The 18,507-nt window shown below is 41.9% G+C and overlaps 1 protein-coding gene across 2 annotated transcripts; it reads right to left on the bottom strand.

Annotated features, from left to right (window-relative positions):
* Positions 1-915: 915 nt before the first annotated feature.
* Positions 916-6,901, bottom strand: LOC100193630 (uncharacterized). Of its 2 annotated transcripts, NM_001358851.1 has the most exons (15): positions 6,648-6,775; positions 6,441-6,518; positions 6,252-6,301; positions 6,052-6,105; positions 5,798-5,850; positions 5,493-5,565; positions 4,920-4,981; positions 4,167-4,235; positions 3,380-3,488; positions 2,684-2,742; positions 2,453-2,553; positions 2,099-2,194; positions 1,828-1,895; positions 1,458-1,503; positions 1,008-1,332 (listed from the first exon to the last, which is right to left on the bottom strand). In NM_001358851.1, the coding sequence occupies exons 1-15, from the start codon at positions 6,702-6,704 to the stop codon at positions 1,231-1,233; spliced, it is 1,077 nt and encodes a 358-aa protein (NP_001345780.1). In that variant the 5' UTR covers positions 6,705-6,775; the 3' UTR covers positions 1,008-1,230. The 2 variants fall into 2 exon arrangements, with proteins under 2 accessions (XP_008654389.1, NP_001345780.1); XM_008656167.4 differs by lacking the exon at positions 1,458-1,503 and having other exon boundaries at positions 916-1,332; positions 6,648-6,901.
* Between the last annotated feature and the right edge of the window lie 11,606 nt (positions 6,902-18,507).

Raw genomic sequence — 18,507 nt, 5'->3', positions numbered from 1 at the left:
GTATGTTCAAAGTCTTGATAGGCCTTGATCGGTTGCAAGAGGAACGAGGGGATTGAGCAATTTTAATTAGCAAGGGATGTAATCTCTCCAATCTCCTTCAATCCATCCTTAACTGAACAAGCTTCAAAGGTTTCTTGCATTAAAACACTAAAAACTGGCAACTGGGTATATCTGTATTTGCGAAGTATTCCGCAGCCTCGTAGCCGGGACAGTAATTGTAAGTGATGGATGATAGAGAAGGCAATTGGTCGGTTTGAGCAAAAACTTCTCAAGATCGTACCAGTTAAGGCTACATAACTACATAGGTCTGCCTGCGATCGCAGCCGTGGGTGTAAATCCCAAACGCGCGCTAGAACCTATCGGGTTTCGGATTCTCCGTAAATTTTTACTCGATGTATACTTTTAAATAATAATTCAGCTAAACAATTAAGTATCAACAATAATAATTATATCTAAGGATTCTAAGGCCCTGTTTGTTTCAACTTATAGATTATATAATCTAAATTATAATCTAGATTATATAATCTGGATTATTTGCTCTGGATTAAATAAGCTAGGTGCTGCTGTTTGTTAGCTTAGATTATTTGGACTTGACTTATTATTCATATGCATATAAATACAATAATACCCTTGGTTGTTTTAATTGTCTGGTGGGTGAGAACGCTTATGGATAGGTGGATAGCAATTGGAAGTAATTTTAATCAACTTGCCATGAGTAGTGGGTCTTTCATAAAAAATAAGCTGAAATAAGCACTCTTTGATAAGCTTATAGGATTATCATAATCTCAAGTGCTAGATTATATAATCTTATCATATAAATTGCTTGTTTGTTTCCTCACTAGCTTATTTACATTGGATTATATAATCTATATAGATTATAATCCCAAACAGGACGGGGTGCACATTACGTACCTCTAGGTCTCGTGTAAATACCCGTTTTAAAAAAGGTCTCGTGTAAACACTTTGTTATTCGTCTCAATTCACATGTGTCACTACGATGGTAGGTATGCAAACAAAGTCTTATTGTTGCATTATTTTAAGCTGCGTGCGATTCATCCATCCCACAACAGCATATGCTTCTGTCCACTTATCTGTAGCTTGAATGGTATGGTATCATACATATGATATACTCCCTCCGTTTCGTTTTAATTGTCGCTGGATAGTATAAAATTGAACTATCCAGCGACAAATAAAAAGAAACAGAGGGAGTATTCATCTGGCTGGAGCCTCTTACTGTGGCATCAAGGTTTGTTCCACGCTCTTGCCGCTAAAACTCGCCAAGACTCTTTCGGAGTACTCGCCGTACGCAAGTGTCCTGGTTGGTGGAATGCACTGCCGAGTCAAAGAGGAGCGGTCATTTCTCATTTGGAGTGGAGGGAGCATGCAGAAGCAAACCACGATGGAGCACACAAAAAGAAAAGAAAAGAAAAAAAAAACGGTGTGTACTGTAGACAAACCTCCTGGTGATAGCGTATTTCACTAGGAAGCTTCAGCGGCTCATCCCTGCCCAAATTTTCAAATGTTGATTTGGCTTTGGAGTTTGGAAACATGCGTGCGCATAACATATGGGAATTCACAAGTAGACAATACAAATTAAACCTAGCACTTCCCTGTTGCCATTCAGTTTGTTTGTTTTTTTTTAAAAAAAATCTTCAGTCTGAATTGGACTAGAATAATTGGGTAAAGTTTAACGAGCGAACTGGGAAGTATGCAAAAGTGTTTCTCTGCATCACATTTCACAACTGAGATGGGAGGAAGAAACCCTAACAAGTGAGCGATCATTTCTACTAGATGGCAAATGGGTAGACAAACCTGCACTGCACTTACCAGTTTGGCTGAATAAACAGAACGAAAGTTGAGCGACCAACGTCAGAAGCATCTTCGCTGCTGGGAGCCTATAAACAAACATTGGCAACCATAAGAACTTATAACCACTGGCTGAGACACTAAAACATGCCAGTACAGTACGAGATAAACCAGCAAGCAAAGACCTTGAGCCAGGCTCAGAAGTTGCGTTTATGCTACCACTTAGAGAGAGAGAGAGAGAGAGAGAGAGAGAGAGAGAGAGAGAGAGAGGTGAGCGTTGATTAGAAAATACCTTCACACAGTGTGGGGTTGCACATAGATGCCCTCTTGATAGTATTTCAGCAGTCTCCCCAATTTGGTAGACCAACTCATCATCCACAAGTGTGACCTGATCAAGTGTCCGTTCAAGTACATACAATACAAATAAGCACACAACACCTAGCTCTCTGAAAAAACATATTGATTAAACACCGTGAACAGTGATTGGTCGAAGGTTGTCTATAACACTATATATATTTCTTAGCGCTGCCAGTGCAAACGTGCATATCATTTTTACTTGATGCTTAGTGAAGCCAGGGACGACCTCAGTACGTTACATTTGCATGCCATCTATCTCAAGGCGAATCCTACACTGAAAGAAAGTAACCTTGACGACTTGATTATCACGAGTCCGAACATACAGCCCAGTTCCAATATCAGGACAGGGGACCTCCTCTGATTTTCTCGTGAACAAGCCACATGTAAGTCCTGCATGCATAAAACTATCTGGGATGAGAACAATATAAGCGTGAAGACAGCAAGTACTAAATAGATCACATGTTATCACACACACGGAGCCAAACCAACCCATAGGGGTACCATGCATGGGTCACCTCACCTGTCAAAAATCCATAGTCAGTATGCCATCCACACCATGACGAAACTTCGTCCTGTTTGCTGCAGTAACAAACAACCAGAAACTTTTTAGAGAAGACATGGCAAGTCTTAGATCTGGTTAAACCTCTTGGGTACCAAAACAAGGGCAATGTTTGTTTGATCCACGTTGGCAAAGGGTGGGATGTCTTAGGGGGTGTTTGGTTTGAGGAATTACTACATCCAAAATGTGGTGGTGCAAATCCAAAATGTGGTGGTGCATCATGGGTCCATTCCTCAAATTTGGTGGGATGACCCCATTTCTCATATTAGTACTAACTAACTAACTATAAGGAATGAGGTGATGATGGATCAACTCGTTCCATTCCACAAACCAAACAAAAAAGTAAGGAGTGAGAAGGTGATGGACTAGCTCATTCCTCAAACCAAACAGCCTATTAGTGTATGTAAAATCGTGCGGTGTTTTAATGGTTGTCCTCCTGTAAAAGATATAGTCATGTAGTCACATATTGGTGTAACGCCTTTGTTTCCATTGTGGCTTGAATCTGTTGAGTGTGTAAAACCTCCTATCATGTTTGAACAGCAAGTGCTTTGCTGTTCCAGAGCAATATAGTAGGTAGGTGGGGAATACTCTTTCCCCTCTGCTTTTATAAAAAAAAAGGAGACTACATATATATATATATATGCTTGCTGAGTGTACCTAAACGATTTGGGGAAGTAGTACAGCAGACGACCCTTGGGACACCTTGACCTAGCAAGTGTCTTCTCAAGGCTTTCACCAATGTACTGTCCCACCCCTCGCTGTATTACTGGAAATCACAGAGATGCTGATTCATTTGATTCACTGGTAAGCTAAGAGAAAATATTAAAGTTTCGAAAAAGAGATTCAGTTAGCATGTCATATTTTTCCATATTATTACAAAACTTGTGGTTATCGGAAAAAAACCATTGTTTTCCTACCACCTGAATTGCTTCCATACCAAAAACTTAAAACAGCTCCTTAGTAACAAGTTGGCCATTAAGCTAAAACAAATGAATATCTAACAAAAAAAAAACTCAATCCCTGGGGGATTGACCTCTCCGGAGATATATCACAGAAGGAAGAAATTTTCTTGAACTGCAGGGTCACACGTATATCCGACAAGGGGGTGCATTTTTGTACAAGATACACCACTATTGGGTGTTGCATTGGATTTCACCATATATCAATAACAAAGTATGCAATTGTTCTCTGAACTCATAGTACATGATGATTTTTAAGATGTTCAAAAGGTCATTACCTTCTACATTTACACAATTGCATATACTATTATTATGACACACTTTGTTCTATGAGTTGAAAAATTCTCCAAAAGAAGTGCAGTACACATGTTTCATTAAAAGAGGATAAAAGATTCCATGGATCACTCATTAATTTTTGCACCAAGCAGAGTTGATGTTTTACAGATAAACCTTACCAAACATAATTATGGTTAAGTAATACATACCATAGCGATCACAATGATGAGCCAACATCAAGCCAACTTCCAACATCAGTTTTCCAAGACCTTTGAATGCTACAAATGAAATAAATGATATACATATAAGCTTGACTCTAGTTGACAAATTCACCTTTTACCAAAAGAACTCACAGACACTTAAATAGACATTTCTGTAGCTAGCATAGGGATTTTCAGTACTTAAGAAAAAAGACAGCAAGCCATTGAAAGAATGAGAAGTGTTTGATAATATTAGGTCACAATCGTCTGATAGACGAAAATAAATGGGCATTGCAATGCATCAGTGTAACTCTTTCATGCCTTTTGCATTTAATTTCATGAGATCCAAGAGACACCAATAATGTAAACATCAGTTCAGAGAAGCAAGCCTAGCTCGGTTAGCAAAGCTGGCTGCCCACCTCCTCTCTTAGAGGGTATGAGGGAAAAGGTCACCCACCATTAAACAAAATGTACAGCATATACTGATATTATTAGTGTAAACATGTTGGCTTAAACTGGAAATTAATGTCTTGAAATATACTTAACTAGTTATCTTTTGTGAGGTGTGATGCATGTATTTGCATTACATAATGTATGTAAACCTGAGGAGTAGAGTGCCAAGTCTCACTACTTTAATTCGTAACAACATTAGAAATTAACAGTAAATTTCTGTTCAAGGTAACTACTGTCAACTTGTGATTTGCCATAAGAGTTCTTGAATAAATATACATGAGTACCTTATATGGCCTGTAAAACACATACCTATTTCAAGCTCAGGAAGATGATCCTTTGGCCATATGTTTGGTCGGCAGTATGATGGGTATCTAAATGTTATATTATCAGAAAGAAAACAGGAACCAATATCAATATGAACATCTAAAAATGAAATTCAAGAGTTCTTTCAACATATTCAATATGCTACATCTAAAAATTAGAACTGTAATTTCGTTTGCATAAATGCTACAAACTGTTCAGACAAGTAGCAAACATTACAGATTTAAAATGATACAAAAATAGGAACCAATATCAATATGAACATCTAAAAATGAAATTCAAGAGTTCTTTCAACATATTCAATACGCTACATCTAAAATTAGAACTGTAATTTCGTTTGCATAAATGCTACAAACTGTTCAGACAAGTAGCAAACATTACAGATTTAAAATGATACAGCCAGCAAGCTTGAGCTGCAGCGAGACAGTGAAGTTACCATTGACTAAAAGATGCTTCAGTACATAAAACAGGGTGGGAACAATAATAACATCAGCACATTTCTAGTTGTCAAATATACTTAAAACTGTACAGAAAGGTAGCTTCGGATTAGGCACACTATACCTAGTTACAAGCTCATCATCAGTTGTTGGGACATCAAAAACTGGGTTGGCGAAGTAGGAGCCTTTGGCTGTGTCTGCATAAAACAGATGAAATTTGCCTTATGGGCCTAAAAGCATTCCAAGACATTATGTGCAAACTTGAAGGATCATTCCAAGATGAAATTTACAACTAACTTCTTTTTCCCAGTTGCATTTATCCCCCTACTAAGCCATTTTCATTTTTGTAAAGTTTCTGAAACTGATAGGCTTAAAGGATGCTCTATATACAATGTGATGCATGATTACGCAGAGTGAAAAGGTCCTTACCCCATCTTTCAGACTCGAATTTCTCTTCTACACGACTCCAACCAAAGTGGTATCTGTGAAGCAAGGCCAATAATGCATAAGAAATACATAAGCTTTGTATGAACTGAAGTGCAAGTTATATACAAATCCTAGCTTAGGAGCTCTTATTGTTCTGAAAGAAAATGAAGAAAGAAGAGGAATATTCAAGTAGACACTAAGCAACCATGACAAAAGCTCCCTGGTGAAGACCATTCTGTAAATTCCTAAATTATGACCTGCTATCTGGGTCCTCCAGTTGTTTCTTCACATCATCAGGAAGGCTGACGATCCTAACAAACAGTAGGGAGGGTAATTAAGAATCTTTTCAGCAAAGAATTCAGTCAGAGAAAGAAAGAAAAAGGTACAAAATCATGGCGTATCGCCCTGATTAGGGCCTCAAGCCCCTGAACTTCCACGAGAGTGCAAAACAACATGCCTTGGCGCCAAGCGCAGCAGCCTTTTCCTGAGCTCTGGGTAACCGGGTACCTGAGTGCACAAAGCAAACACCGCACGTAAGCTGTCGAGGAGAGACCAAGTGACCAACTCGTCCCGTCGCGAAATCGGAATCTACTCATCAACAGCATCAGCCTCGAGCGCTGACGCGCTGTAGCATCACATCACTCACGCCGGCGATGGAGACGATGCCGAGCCCCTGAGGCCCGAAGCCTTCCTCGATGAAGCCGCCCAGGTCCTTGCCCCGATCCTGCGCGCACCGTACCCGCCGACAGAGTTACAGCAGCTGAGCTCCAAGCCAAGCCGCCCGCCTCCAAAGGAGTGATGAAACACCGCTGAGCTGGCAATGTCGCGTCTGCGGTGGCGGAAGGTTAGTTACCTTAAGGTCGGCGAAGGGGATGGTGACGGCGCGGACGGACGGCTGCTGCTGCTGCATCACGCGAGGCCGAAAGGCTTGCTCTCTCTCTCTTGAGCGCTGGACTTGTCTCTATGCTGAGCCGTCGCTATGCTGTTTACCTCGGTGGCAACTGGCATACTGGCATGGCAATGGCGTGGTGTGGCGCAGCGCGGCTCCTGTGCGGGGAAAGACACCGACATGGACATGGACAGGACAGGACAGAACAGCCAGGCCATCGTTTAGGCTTCTTCGCAAGCGATAAGCGACTCGTCCCTCCAGCCACGCGATCGGCACCGTCCGCTGCAAATCCAACGACCACCGTGTCCCACGTGTCTCACTGTCTCCGTCCATCCACGATCCGGTTGTCGGCCACAACAAATTGTTACTCCCTACGTCTTAAAATAGTAGTTGTTTTTGTTTTAAAATTATATACTCATATTTATATAAAAAAATATGAAACTAGACATATATATAATACTATATTAATTATTGTATAAATTTAGTAAAAAGATAAAATAAATTTTAATTTGGGACAGAGAAAGTATCGAAGTATCATTGAAGCTGAAGATTTATCACCTGTTCCTTCCCAACTTGTTTCCAAAATGAAATTAGATTATCTTGAATTGTGTTCCGGTTCCTTCCCATCAAAATCAGATTGTGTTGTGGTGTTCCGTAGTTCTAATTTGTTTTCCTTCTCATTCGTCATTAGATTATCTTGGAACTGGTTGAAACTTGAAAGGAGCACCAACTAAAGGAAAATCTGCATATGTAAGAAGGAAGGAAATAGGAGTATGTTTGTAACAATATGGTGTGTGTGTGTGTGTTTTGCCTGCAAATGTGTAACTTGCATACGCTTTTGTGTTTGTATCTCAAAATTTGATAACTATACAATTCTACTATTATAATACCAATTAAAAAATGCCTTTTTAGCTTTACCACATGTTAGTCACTTGTTCTCAAATGCTGTGAATAAAGAACAATGCAACACAATTGTTAATCGTTAAGAATTTTCGTCCTTCGGAGCATTATCTCTCTGAGGGTATAATGCTTACCGAGACGATGGTCAGGAAGGATTTACCTTCATCATATTAATACATAGATGAGAATGCATAAGGATGGACATTATAATTATATCGTAATGATTCATTTATTCTTGCATTCTATAAAACATATATGAATATCAACAATATCAATATTACATGGATACATTCGGTTTGCTCGAAGGCGGGGATGAGAGAGAGTGAATACAATCCAGCGTGAACAGTACGGTGCTACTGTTTATCTATTTATAGGCACGGGACGCGACCCGAGTAAAAGTACATTTATGTCCTTGTCAACCGTCTACAATTATAATACAAAACAGTAAGGACTAAATAGTCTTTATCCCTTTTTGGTCACTATTGTATTTGGTCTTTGTCGTCAACCCGAGCCAAAGTCCCTTGACTATAGCTTCGTTGCCCATTTTTGTCACCTTCGGGTTATACCTCTACTCTTGTCATAGATCTTCATGCCGAAGCCGGAGCCCCTTAATAATCCATATACTGAAAAGACATGGTTAATCACATTTTTTAGGACCTTCGGAATAGGAAGGCCCCCAACAGTAGCCCCTCGTAGTATTGATTTGTTTCTTTGCAACAAATTTAGACTGCGATGTGAACGAAGGCCTTTAACCAAAGGTTTGAAAAAATACCTTCCCTTCGCTAGAATTGCGAATGACACGGACATGCGGGACCCACCAAACTGTAGGGCGCTAGACATATAAATAGGAGCTTGCATTGAAAGCATCTCTTGTGTCATTTTAGTTGCTTACATTGTGCTCGTCATTTTAACTTTCTTGCTTTGCCAAGTTTAATTGGATTTCAAGCTTCGGCATTTCAACGACCGTCGATTTGATGGCTGGCGAGAAGAAGATTGTTGACCCGACGCTGTCCGAGTTTTACGAAGCTATGGAAAAACCAACGCAGAGAAGATTGCACATGAGATGTTAGCTGGGATATATGAGGGTTCCAGTGATAGTGAAAGCTTTGATGTAGAAAGCGAGAATGAAAGCACCGAAGATCGGCCCTGGAGACCAAGCCATTTTGTCTTCGGGAAATCAACCATCAAGCAAGGGCAAATTGATGCAATGAGGGGAAGGTATTTCCATGATATTTCAATTGTGAGGGCTGGAGGGGGAAATAATGTCCCTCTGCCTGAAGCTAGTAGTTTATAGAAGCTTCATGAAGGCAGGGCTTCGGTTCCCTCTGGATAAGTTGCTGGTCGAAGTTCTGAAGACTTTTGAAATTTACCTTCATCAGCTTACTCCTGAAGCTATCACCAAGATGGGGATCTTTATTTGGGCCATGAGGAGCCAGGGGTTAGAACCAAATGCAAAATGCTTCTGTAACATCCATGAGCTGTCTTATGAGACGAAGGCTACCGGAAAGGAGCAATATCACAACAACTTCGGTTGCTACAGCTTCGTGCCTCGCTTTGAGGTGAGATACCCAGTTCCGACATTTTGGAAGAGATGGTCTGGGGCCTGGATGCAGGAGTGGTTCTACGTGAAAAATGACCTGGTTGAAAGAGAGGATATCAAGGGGATTATTCAATGTCCTATATGGTCTCGCTTCGGCATCTGGAGGCCATCCACTGCCCTTGCGAATGATATACAAGTATGCCAGACTGCTTTTAATACAGTATGTACTTACATAGGCACCAGTGACTTAGTTCAGGAGCACATTATTTATGGGGTGTGGCCACTCGTAAGTGGGTGGGAGATGCCGAAGGAGGCTGCTGCTAGGTCTAGCGAAGGTGGTTTGGTCTACCTGAAGTACACATTCAAATACATGAGCCAAATGATGACTGGCTAGATGCCATTGAAGCAACCAGTGATGAATTGCTTGGTGCCTACTCGAGGGCTGAAGATGATACTATGACAACAGCCTTCGGGGCTCGAGGCAAGAAGAGGCTAAATAGAGTATTTGATGTCATCATATTTGTATACACAGATTATTGTTATCCTTCGCGAAAGCAAGGAAAGAAAAGAAAGACTGCTACTTTGGCGACTTCTAGTACGCCGAGGTCGAAAAAGTTAAGGTTTTAACACATCGCCCCAAGCGCATTGAAACGACCGAAGTGCCGAAACTAACTGAAGGGTCTGCTTATATTTATGAGCCAAATCGCTTTGTGCTTGTCGAAGCTAAGTTAAGCCCGGCTGAAGAGCTAAAAGTGAAGAAGGCGGCAGAGTAGCCGAAGGCCTTGAGTCCACCGCGCGATACAAAATTGCCGAAGGCATCAAGGATCCCTACAGCAATCCCTGCAGCAACTTCGAAGAAGAGGGGAATGGCCAGCGTGCTGGACGCTGTCATGGAATCTGTGAAGGCATCAACTCTTGCTTCTGATGGAGCGCCTAGTGCAGAAGGCAAAATTTTGAAGGTATCTGTCGAAGCTGGTACAACGCAAGCTGTTTCTGAAGCTAGACCTTCAATGTTTGTCGAGGCCAAACCTTCGGAAGCTGCACCACTAGACGTGGAAAAAGAAGGTGCATTTGAGGAATTCAAGTCTTCTGCTCCCGAAGCACCTGCCGAAGAGCTAGAGTTTATCGTGCGACATGCTTCGGGGAAACAATTATCGGAGGAGCAGATTGCCGAAACAAGGCAATATGCCAAGGATCTGAAGTATCCACAAGGATCCTTGGTGTACAATGGCAATGATGAAGATGATTTCCTCTATTGCCTCCCAGATAATAAAGAGATATATGTTTGCCGGGAAATGATGAGGAACATGGGATTCCCGAAGCTTGAGCTCGGCCTATCTGCAATGTCAAAGGATGATCTTGCAGATAGCCTTGCTTATTATAGCTTAAAGGTATATATACTTTTGTTGTAAAATAAACTATGTTTGTAGGTTTTCTTGCTATCGTTATGTTCTCACATATATTTTTTATTAGGGCTTAATTCTGAGTAAAGCTTTAAGGGCTCAAAAGGAAGTAGACGACGAGAGCTACCAGATAGCTCTTGGAAATCTTCGGTCAGAGGTCATCACACTAAGGAATGAAGCTCTTGAGAAAGATAAAACATTGTTTTCCTTAGTGGACATGCTAAAAGCTAGCGAAATCAAGCTTAGTGCTCAAACTGAAGCCCACAAAGCTAAAATCGAAGATTTGAAGAAAAAGCTTGCAGAAATAAATGAAAATTTCGAAGTTGCAAAGGCGAAGCAGGAAATAAGTGAAATGGAAAGATCGAGGGTGCAAAAGAATGTCGAAGAGCTTCGGGATTCCAAGGAGAGATGCTACGAAACATCCTTGGAATGCGCGAAGAAGCTGAAAAATAGCTTTGCGAAGGTGGGAGCATACTTGAAAGTCGCCTAGAGGGGGTGAATAGGCAAATCTGAAATTTATAAACTTTAAGCACAACTACAAGCCAGGGTTAGCGTTAGAAATAAAGTCAAGTCCGAAAGAGAGGGCAAAAACTAATCAACCAAAGAAATAGAGCGGATGACACAGTGATTTGTTTTACCGAGGTTCGGTTCTTGCAAACCTACTCCCCATTGAGGTGGTCACAAAGACTGGGTCTCTTTCAACACTTTCCCTCTCTCAAACGGTCACCTAGACCGAGTGAGCTTTTCTCCTTAATCAACGGGTCACTTAGACCCCTCACAAGGACCACCACAACTTGGTGTCTCTTGCGTTGATTACAAGTTGCTTGAGAACAAGAATGGAGGAAGAAGAAAAGCGATCCAAGCGACAAGAACTCAAATGAACACAAATGTCTCGCTCTCTCAAGCCACTAAGTCTTTGGAATGAGTTTGGGACTCGGAGAGGATTTGATCTTTTGTTTTGTGTCTTGGAGTGAAGTATAGAGCTCTTGTATTGAATGCAATGGCTGAAAACTTGGATACCTTGAAGTGTGGTGGTCGGGGGTATTTATAGCCCCAACCACCAAAATGGCCGTTGGGGAGGCTGTCTGTCGGTCCGGTGCGCCACCGGACACTATCCGGTGCGCCAGCCACGTCACCCAACTGTTAGGGTTTGACCGTTGGAGCTCTGACAGCTGGGACCACCGGACAGTCCGGTGGTGCACCGGACAGTCAATGTTCACTGTCCGGTGCGCCTTCTGGCGCTGCTCTGACTCTGCACGAACTGTTTGTGCACTGTTCACCTTTTGCAGACGACCGTTGGCGCAGTAGCCATTGCTCCGCATGGCACACCGGACAGTCCGATGAATTATAGCGGAGTGGCTCTCCAAAAACCCGAAGCTGAGCAGTTCAGAGTTGATCTCCTTGGTGCACCGGACACTGTCCGGTGGCACACCGGACAGTCCGGTGCGCCAGACCAGGGCAGCCTTCGGTTGGTTTTGCTCCTTTCTTTTGAACCCTAACTTTAACTTTTTATTGGTTTGTGTTGAACCTTTGGCACCTGTAGAACATGTAATCTAGAGCAAACTAGTTAGTCCAATTATTTGTGTTGGGCAATTCAACCACCAAAATCATTTAGGAAAAGGTTTGACCCTATTTCCCTTTCAATACTCTTCGGAACAGAAATTTATTCGCGGTGATCCCGAAGGGGCTATTCAGTGGATCGACGAAGAGGTTGAAGCTTTTGATGAAATACTCAGCGGTTGTGGGGATTTCTGCGCTTTCGCCGGTGCACGAGGGGTTGCGGCAATTTTAGAGAAGGCTGGTTGTGAACATGTTAAGGCCGTAGCCCAGCCAGAATCTAGTTTCTGAGCAGATGACACCAAGTACCCCTCGGCCGAAGCCTCTTTGCTAGGCGGGAGGTTTTACTCTAATGTTTGGATGAAGGGCGGTCGTGAGATGGCTGACGAAGCCATTAAAATAATGAGAAAGAATCTCACGACGCCCGAGAAGAGGCTAAACGAGCTGAAGAAGCAGCTGAGCGCGCCATGATTATAGGTACTTTTATTTAAAGTTTTGCTTCGTCGTTCATTTCTAGCTTCGAAGTTCACCAACATGGTCTTTATTGCAGCTGGGCTTTCACCACCACCGGAGTCGTACAACCCCGAAGCCGACCCGGTTATCAAAGAAGCTTTGGATATAATGAAGATTGCTAACGAAGTCGTTGACGAAGTCGTCGACATACTATTACACGAAGCTACTGAAAAAGTACTAAAGGAAGATTAAATTTTTGTATGCTTTGAAAATGTAATGCTTGTGTATGGCTGTCGCCTTGTGTAAGAAACAAACATCAAGTATTTGTATGTACATTAATGTAATATATCTGTTTGCGATGCATGAAATCTACGTACGTACCATTTTTGAGCCTTTGACGAAAAAACACATTCCCTTCTTTTCATGCTTCGCAAAGAAAAGAATTTTTCTTATGCCACTGTTGACGAAGGTTAGCTTCATGTAGTACAATATATCTGCCGAAGACACGTCTTGTGCTATAACATTCCTTTTCATAATCCGATCAATTTTTTTAGGGAGAGCAACTTTTCTTTGTTTCTCCATATTTTCTTAGCGATGCAAAATGATGAATGATGCGATGCTATGCGTTATGATATGATGGTATGATGCAAAATGATGTTTGTGCCGAAGGTGAAAACCCACGCAAATACACACCCAGACTCTGCATCCCCTTAGTAACGACTTTGGAGTCTCTTCACCTTTTACATAGGTGGTATTTCAGCTCTGCATCCCCTTAGGAACAACTTTGGAGCTAAGCTCTGCATCCCCTTGGGAACGACTTTGGAGCTTATTCACCTTTGACTTAGATGGCATTTAAGCTCTTCATCCCCTTAGGAACAAATTTGGAGCTTCTTCACCTTTGATTTAGGTGGCATCTTAGCTCTGTATTCCCTTAGGAACGACTTTTGAGCTTTGGAACTTACTCTGCTCTCCCTTAGGAACGTCTTTGGAGCTTCGGAACTTACTCTGCGCTCCCTTAGGAACATCTTTGGAGCTTCGGAACTTGGTTTTGTCACACTCGATGGTGTAACCACAGGTTTATTACATCGAGTTGAAGGTTAAAGCTTCCTATATTGTCTTTTGCGATAGGAATACAAAAGCAAAAAATAGTAGGAGTGGAACAAATCAAAGCTTTCTTTTTGGCAAAAAGATTGTGTCATCTTCAGTAGATATGCCTAGATTCGGGCACAATGCTATTAACTGTGCAAGCTTCAGACTGCTCGTGAAGGTCACGTTGTTGTTGAGGCCGAAGGTGCCCTTTTGGCTGCTGATCATGATTTGGGACGGGCGCCATTGGTGGGGGCAGTGGTAATTGAGCCCAAGAAGCTTGAGAGTGACTTGCTAAAGCTACAGAAGTCGTAGGCTATTGATTGCCTACATATTCTGGGATGTATGGAGAGTAGCACGAAGCAGTATGGAAAACCTGCTTCGACTGATTCTACCGCACCTCAGCTTCAACAATTTCTTTTTTGCTTTTGGATCGTGACCTGGCACGTCCTCGTTGTGTGACCTTTGTACTCGCCACATAAGAGGCAAAACAACTTCCTGGGTCGATTGTCGAACCTTCCTCCACTGAAGCTTCTTCCTCCTCTGCATCTCGGAGCTGGTGGTATGTAAGAAGTTTGCTGCATGTCCAAAGACTGTGAGCTATGATGGCTGCTCTGAGCATTGTTGGCCCTTTCATCATTGGCATTGGAATTATGGATTGACCTGACATGCCTGGAATGAATTCTTCCTCCGAAGCCCCTGGTCATTTCAGAAAACATGTATGCTTCCTCCCTTCTTTGGCGGAAATCATTATCATCCTGGATGTACTCATCCATCTTCTGAAGGAGTTTTTCCAAGGTCTGTGGTGGCTTCCTTGCAAAAATATTGGGTTGTTGGTCCTGGCTGAAGCCCCTTGATCATGGCCTCAATAACAATTTCATTAGGCACTGTAGGCGCTTGAGCTCTCAAACGCAGGAACCTTCAGACGTACACCTGCAAGTACTCCTCATGGTCTTGTGTGCATTGAAATAAGGCCTGAGCAGTGACTGGCTTCATCTGAAAGCCCTGGAAGCTGGTGACTAGCATGTCCTTGAGCTTCTGACATGATGTGATTGTCATTGGTCGAAGGGAGGAATACCATGTCTGGGCCACGCTTCTGACTGCCATGACGAAGGACTTTGCCATGACAGCAGCGTTGCTCCAATACGAGGATATTGTTGCCTCGTAGCTAATCAAAAATTGCTTTGGATCCGAATGCCCATCATACATAGGTAACTGAGGTGGCCTATAGGATTGTGGCCACGGGGTAGCCTGCATTTATGCTGCCAGGGGAGAAGCATCTGTAGGAAATGGGTGTCGCCTAAGAGGGGGTGAATTAGGACTTCTAAAACTTTCACTAAACTAGGCCACAAATAAATCCCTAGAGCAAAACCTACGCAAATAATCAAACTAGAATGTGCAAACTAGATTTTTTCTAAGTGTTGCTATCTCTACCGCAATACCTAAGTTTCAATCTACACTATATAAGTATGAATACAAGATTGAAACTTAAATGCTTAATATAAATGCGGAAACTTAAAGGGCAAAGTAGAGATGCAAACTCTAGTGGATGACGCCGGTATTTTTACCGAGGTATCCGGTACCGCGCAAGGTCCCGACTAATTCTCGTTGGTGCCCCTACGCAAAGGGAAGCCCACATGAGGGCCAAGCACCTTGGTTGAGTAACTCCATAGAGAGTCGCGGGCCTTCTCCACGCTCAAGTGGTGCTCCGCTTCTGGCTCCGAAATGCCGCGGGCCTCGTTCCCTTCGGTACACTGTGGCGACCGTGACACAAACGCGATTGTTACGGTCTCGCAAGACTCTTGCCCCACTCGGTACAATAATGGCTCACGCAAGAGTCAAGGGGTTGGTGGTTTATCTAAACTCACTCAACTAACTAGGATTCACCTAGAGCAAGCGCTAAAGCGGTCTAACTAACCGAAGCACTTTGCAAAGCACCTACGCTAATCACTGAGTGATTCTATTAAGCACTTGGGTGTTTGAGCTCTTGGAAATTTGCACTATATGTCTTGGTATGTTGCTTGGGCTCTCACACATGAGAATGGTTGGTTGGGGTGGTATTTATAGCCCCCAACCCCCAAACTAGCCGTTGGACAGAAAGCAGCAGCTTCTGTCGTCGGGCGCACCGGACAGTCCGGTGCACCACCGGACAAGCACTGTGCAGTGTCCGGTGCACGCGACGTCAACCGACCGTTGGCGTCTGTAGCAGTCGACCATTGGATCTGACTGTTACCGACTATCCAGTGCACACCAGACAATCCGGTGCTACAGCCCGAGGGCGCCTGTCTGTGGCCCCTCTGCGCAGATTGTCCGGTTGTCCCACCGGACAGGTACTGTTCACTCTCCAGTGCGCCACCAGGCGCTGGCTGACAGCCTTCTTCTAGGGTTTTTCGCTGATTCCTTCGGGCTTCTTTTGTTCTTGAGTCTTGGACTTTTATACATCTTTTTATGTCTTTTTTTGAGGTGTTGCATCCTCATTTCCTAAGTCCAATCCTCTTCGCATCCTGTGAACTACAATTATAAACACTAGCAAACATATTAGTCCACAGATTGTGTTAATCGTCTAACACCAAAACTCAATTAGCCAAATGGCCCGGGGTCCATTTTCCTTACAATCTCCCCCTTTTTGGTGATTGATGTCAACACAACCAAAGCAAGCAAATAATACAGACATTTGAATGAAAATATGCAATCTACTTGCTAGGATGCATGTTTGTCCCCAAAATGTGATATTATGGACTTAAGCCTCCCCCTAACTCTATAAATCACTTACTTCCTATTTTGGACCAAAGAACCAAAACCACTTGAAAACCCACTTGAGGAATTAAAATTTTAAATTGGTGGTGTTTGGTGTTTGATACCTTTTTCATTGCTTTGGTCCCTAAACTTCTCCCCTTTGGCATCAACCACCGAAAAGGAAGACATTAAAAGCATGTAGGAAGTAAATAAAACTTGCCTCATAAGATTTTTGTCAAATGATACCAATTGTAGGATACTAAATTAAACCACACGTAGGGTACCAGTGGAACCAAATAGTTACTCCCCCTAAATGAGTGTTCTCTTTTAGAAAGAGATTTCTTCCCTTTTTAGAGACGAAGAAATACTCCCCCTGAATGAGATCTTCTACTTAGGAAAAAGCATGTGAAAATTAGAGGTGCAAGACATGATTTGATTAGACCAACTTCCCTATGCATAGGTAACAGAATATGATTTAACCACTTATGCATGTATAGCAACAAGGAAGTATAAGATATGAAATATAGTCTAACCAAATGTTGGAGAAGACATGTAAATGATGTAAAATGAAGAGTTCTTATAGATTTGCAGTGGAAGATTGTTGTCTTTCTCTGGGGACTTCATTTTCCTTACAATGAGACTATCACATGAAATAGACTTGAAAAAGGTATTAGTCTCAAAGTATTAGATTATAGAGTAACCTCCCCCTGAAAGTGTGCATACAAGTTTTGAATACTTGTAGGAGACATGCACTTTGATTTGATATCAAAAGGGGCAAATTATCTATAATCCGAACTTTGGCACATATAGGTTAAATGACACAAATTGTAGAATATGAGGGTTTTACTTGTGGCATTAAACATATCAATTGATGTATCATTTATTATGGAGTGATAAAGAAGCTATGTGCCATGCTTAAATAAACATTTTAAACCATGTAGGTTTTCTTAAGTGTATGAATTGAAAACAAGCAATCCTACCATGTGATTTACCTAGTATGCATGCATTTAAACAAAAGTAAATATCAATTGTAATACTAGGCATGAAAGGTAAACTAGATGCAAGGTAAATAGATACACATATCTAAAAACGAGAAATACAATAAATCTTGTTACCTTAGTCATGGGTGGGAAATTTGGGTCCAATATTTTTACTAACCCACTTGGCAGTAAACTTTATCCAATATGATGTATCCCATGATATACATCCCAACTTTGCCAAGTCTCCAAATTTTCCGTGGTCCTTCGGACCACTCACTTCCCTTTCGGGATCCAAACCTTCTTGGTGCTTTTCATGGTTGAAATTATTTCCTTTGGCACTCAGATGCGTTTGGCCCCCTTTCCTTTGTTGGCTTGTTTGTTGGCCTTGATTGCTATCACCTTTCCATTCTTTTTCTTCTTGATCAAATATGGTGTAGCAGCCTTTTTGTCCACCTTTTTGATGTAGGTGTTGGAGATTTTGCTTGATGGCTTTTGCTTGAGCTTTTGTTTTTGCTTATCACCGGTCATCGCCTTGCATTGGAAATACTTATGGCCTTCCTTGTGGCATAACCTACAAATCACAGTTTCGCCCTCCATAGGCTTGTTCACTCCTGCAGTGGTGTTATCCGGTGGAGGTTGGATTTGTTTGGCTTTGCCTTTCTTGTTCTACAGAGCCTTGCCAAGGCAGGCCACTTCTTGCCTTAATTGCTCATTCTCCTTTGCAACCTCATTTGAACATGTTTCTACAACAATATTCTTAACAAGAACTTGGTTGCAGGGGTTAGAATCATCAATTAAATCAAAGCAGGAAGTAGAAGCACCTTTCTTAATTATTTTAGGTATTTTAACCAAAGATACTTCTGGGGTGCTAACAATGTTTTCTAGCTTGGTAGTTAGCTCATTATTATGTATGCTAAGAATTTTCATTTTCTCTAGCAAATTTTCAATGGTATCTTGGGAGCTAGCTAACTTAGCCTTAAGTTTTTCATTCTTTTCAATAAGTCCATCATCGGTAGCAATGGATGGAGCACTAGATTCTAACAACTCAATTTTAGTTGATAACTCACTATTTAAGTTTGCAAAAGTTTCAAATTTTCCTAGCAAACCTTTATAGTCATTTTGGGAGCTAATCAACTTATTTTTCAAAGTTTTAAGTTGAGCTTTTTGCT

The sequence above is a fragment of the Zea mays genome, chromosome 8 (assembly GCF_902167145.1).
Source record: "Zea mays cultivar B73 chromosome 8, Zm-B73-REFERENCE-NAM-5.0, whole genome shotgun sequence".
Lineage (NCBI taxonomy): Eukaryota > Viridiplantae > Streptophyta > Magnoliopsida > Poales > Poaceae > Zea > Zea mays.
Note: the sequence above shows the minus strand (reverse complement) of the source record. Positions and strands in the feature narration are given on the sequence as shown.

Coding starts and splice junctions, on each gene's coding strand:
- LOC100193630 (NM_001358851.1), bottom strand. CDS start 6,704: ATGCAGCAGCAGCAGCCGTCCGTCCGCGCCGTCACCATCCCCTTCGCC. Junction 5,566..5,797: donor ATTCGAGTCTGAAAGATGGG/GTAAGGACCTTT, acceptor TGTTTTATGCAG/ACACAGCCAAAGGCTCCTAC. Junction 4,982..5,492: donor GATGATGAGCTTGTAACTAG/GTATAGTGTGCC, acceptor TATAACATTTAG/ATACCCATCATACTGCCGAC.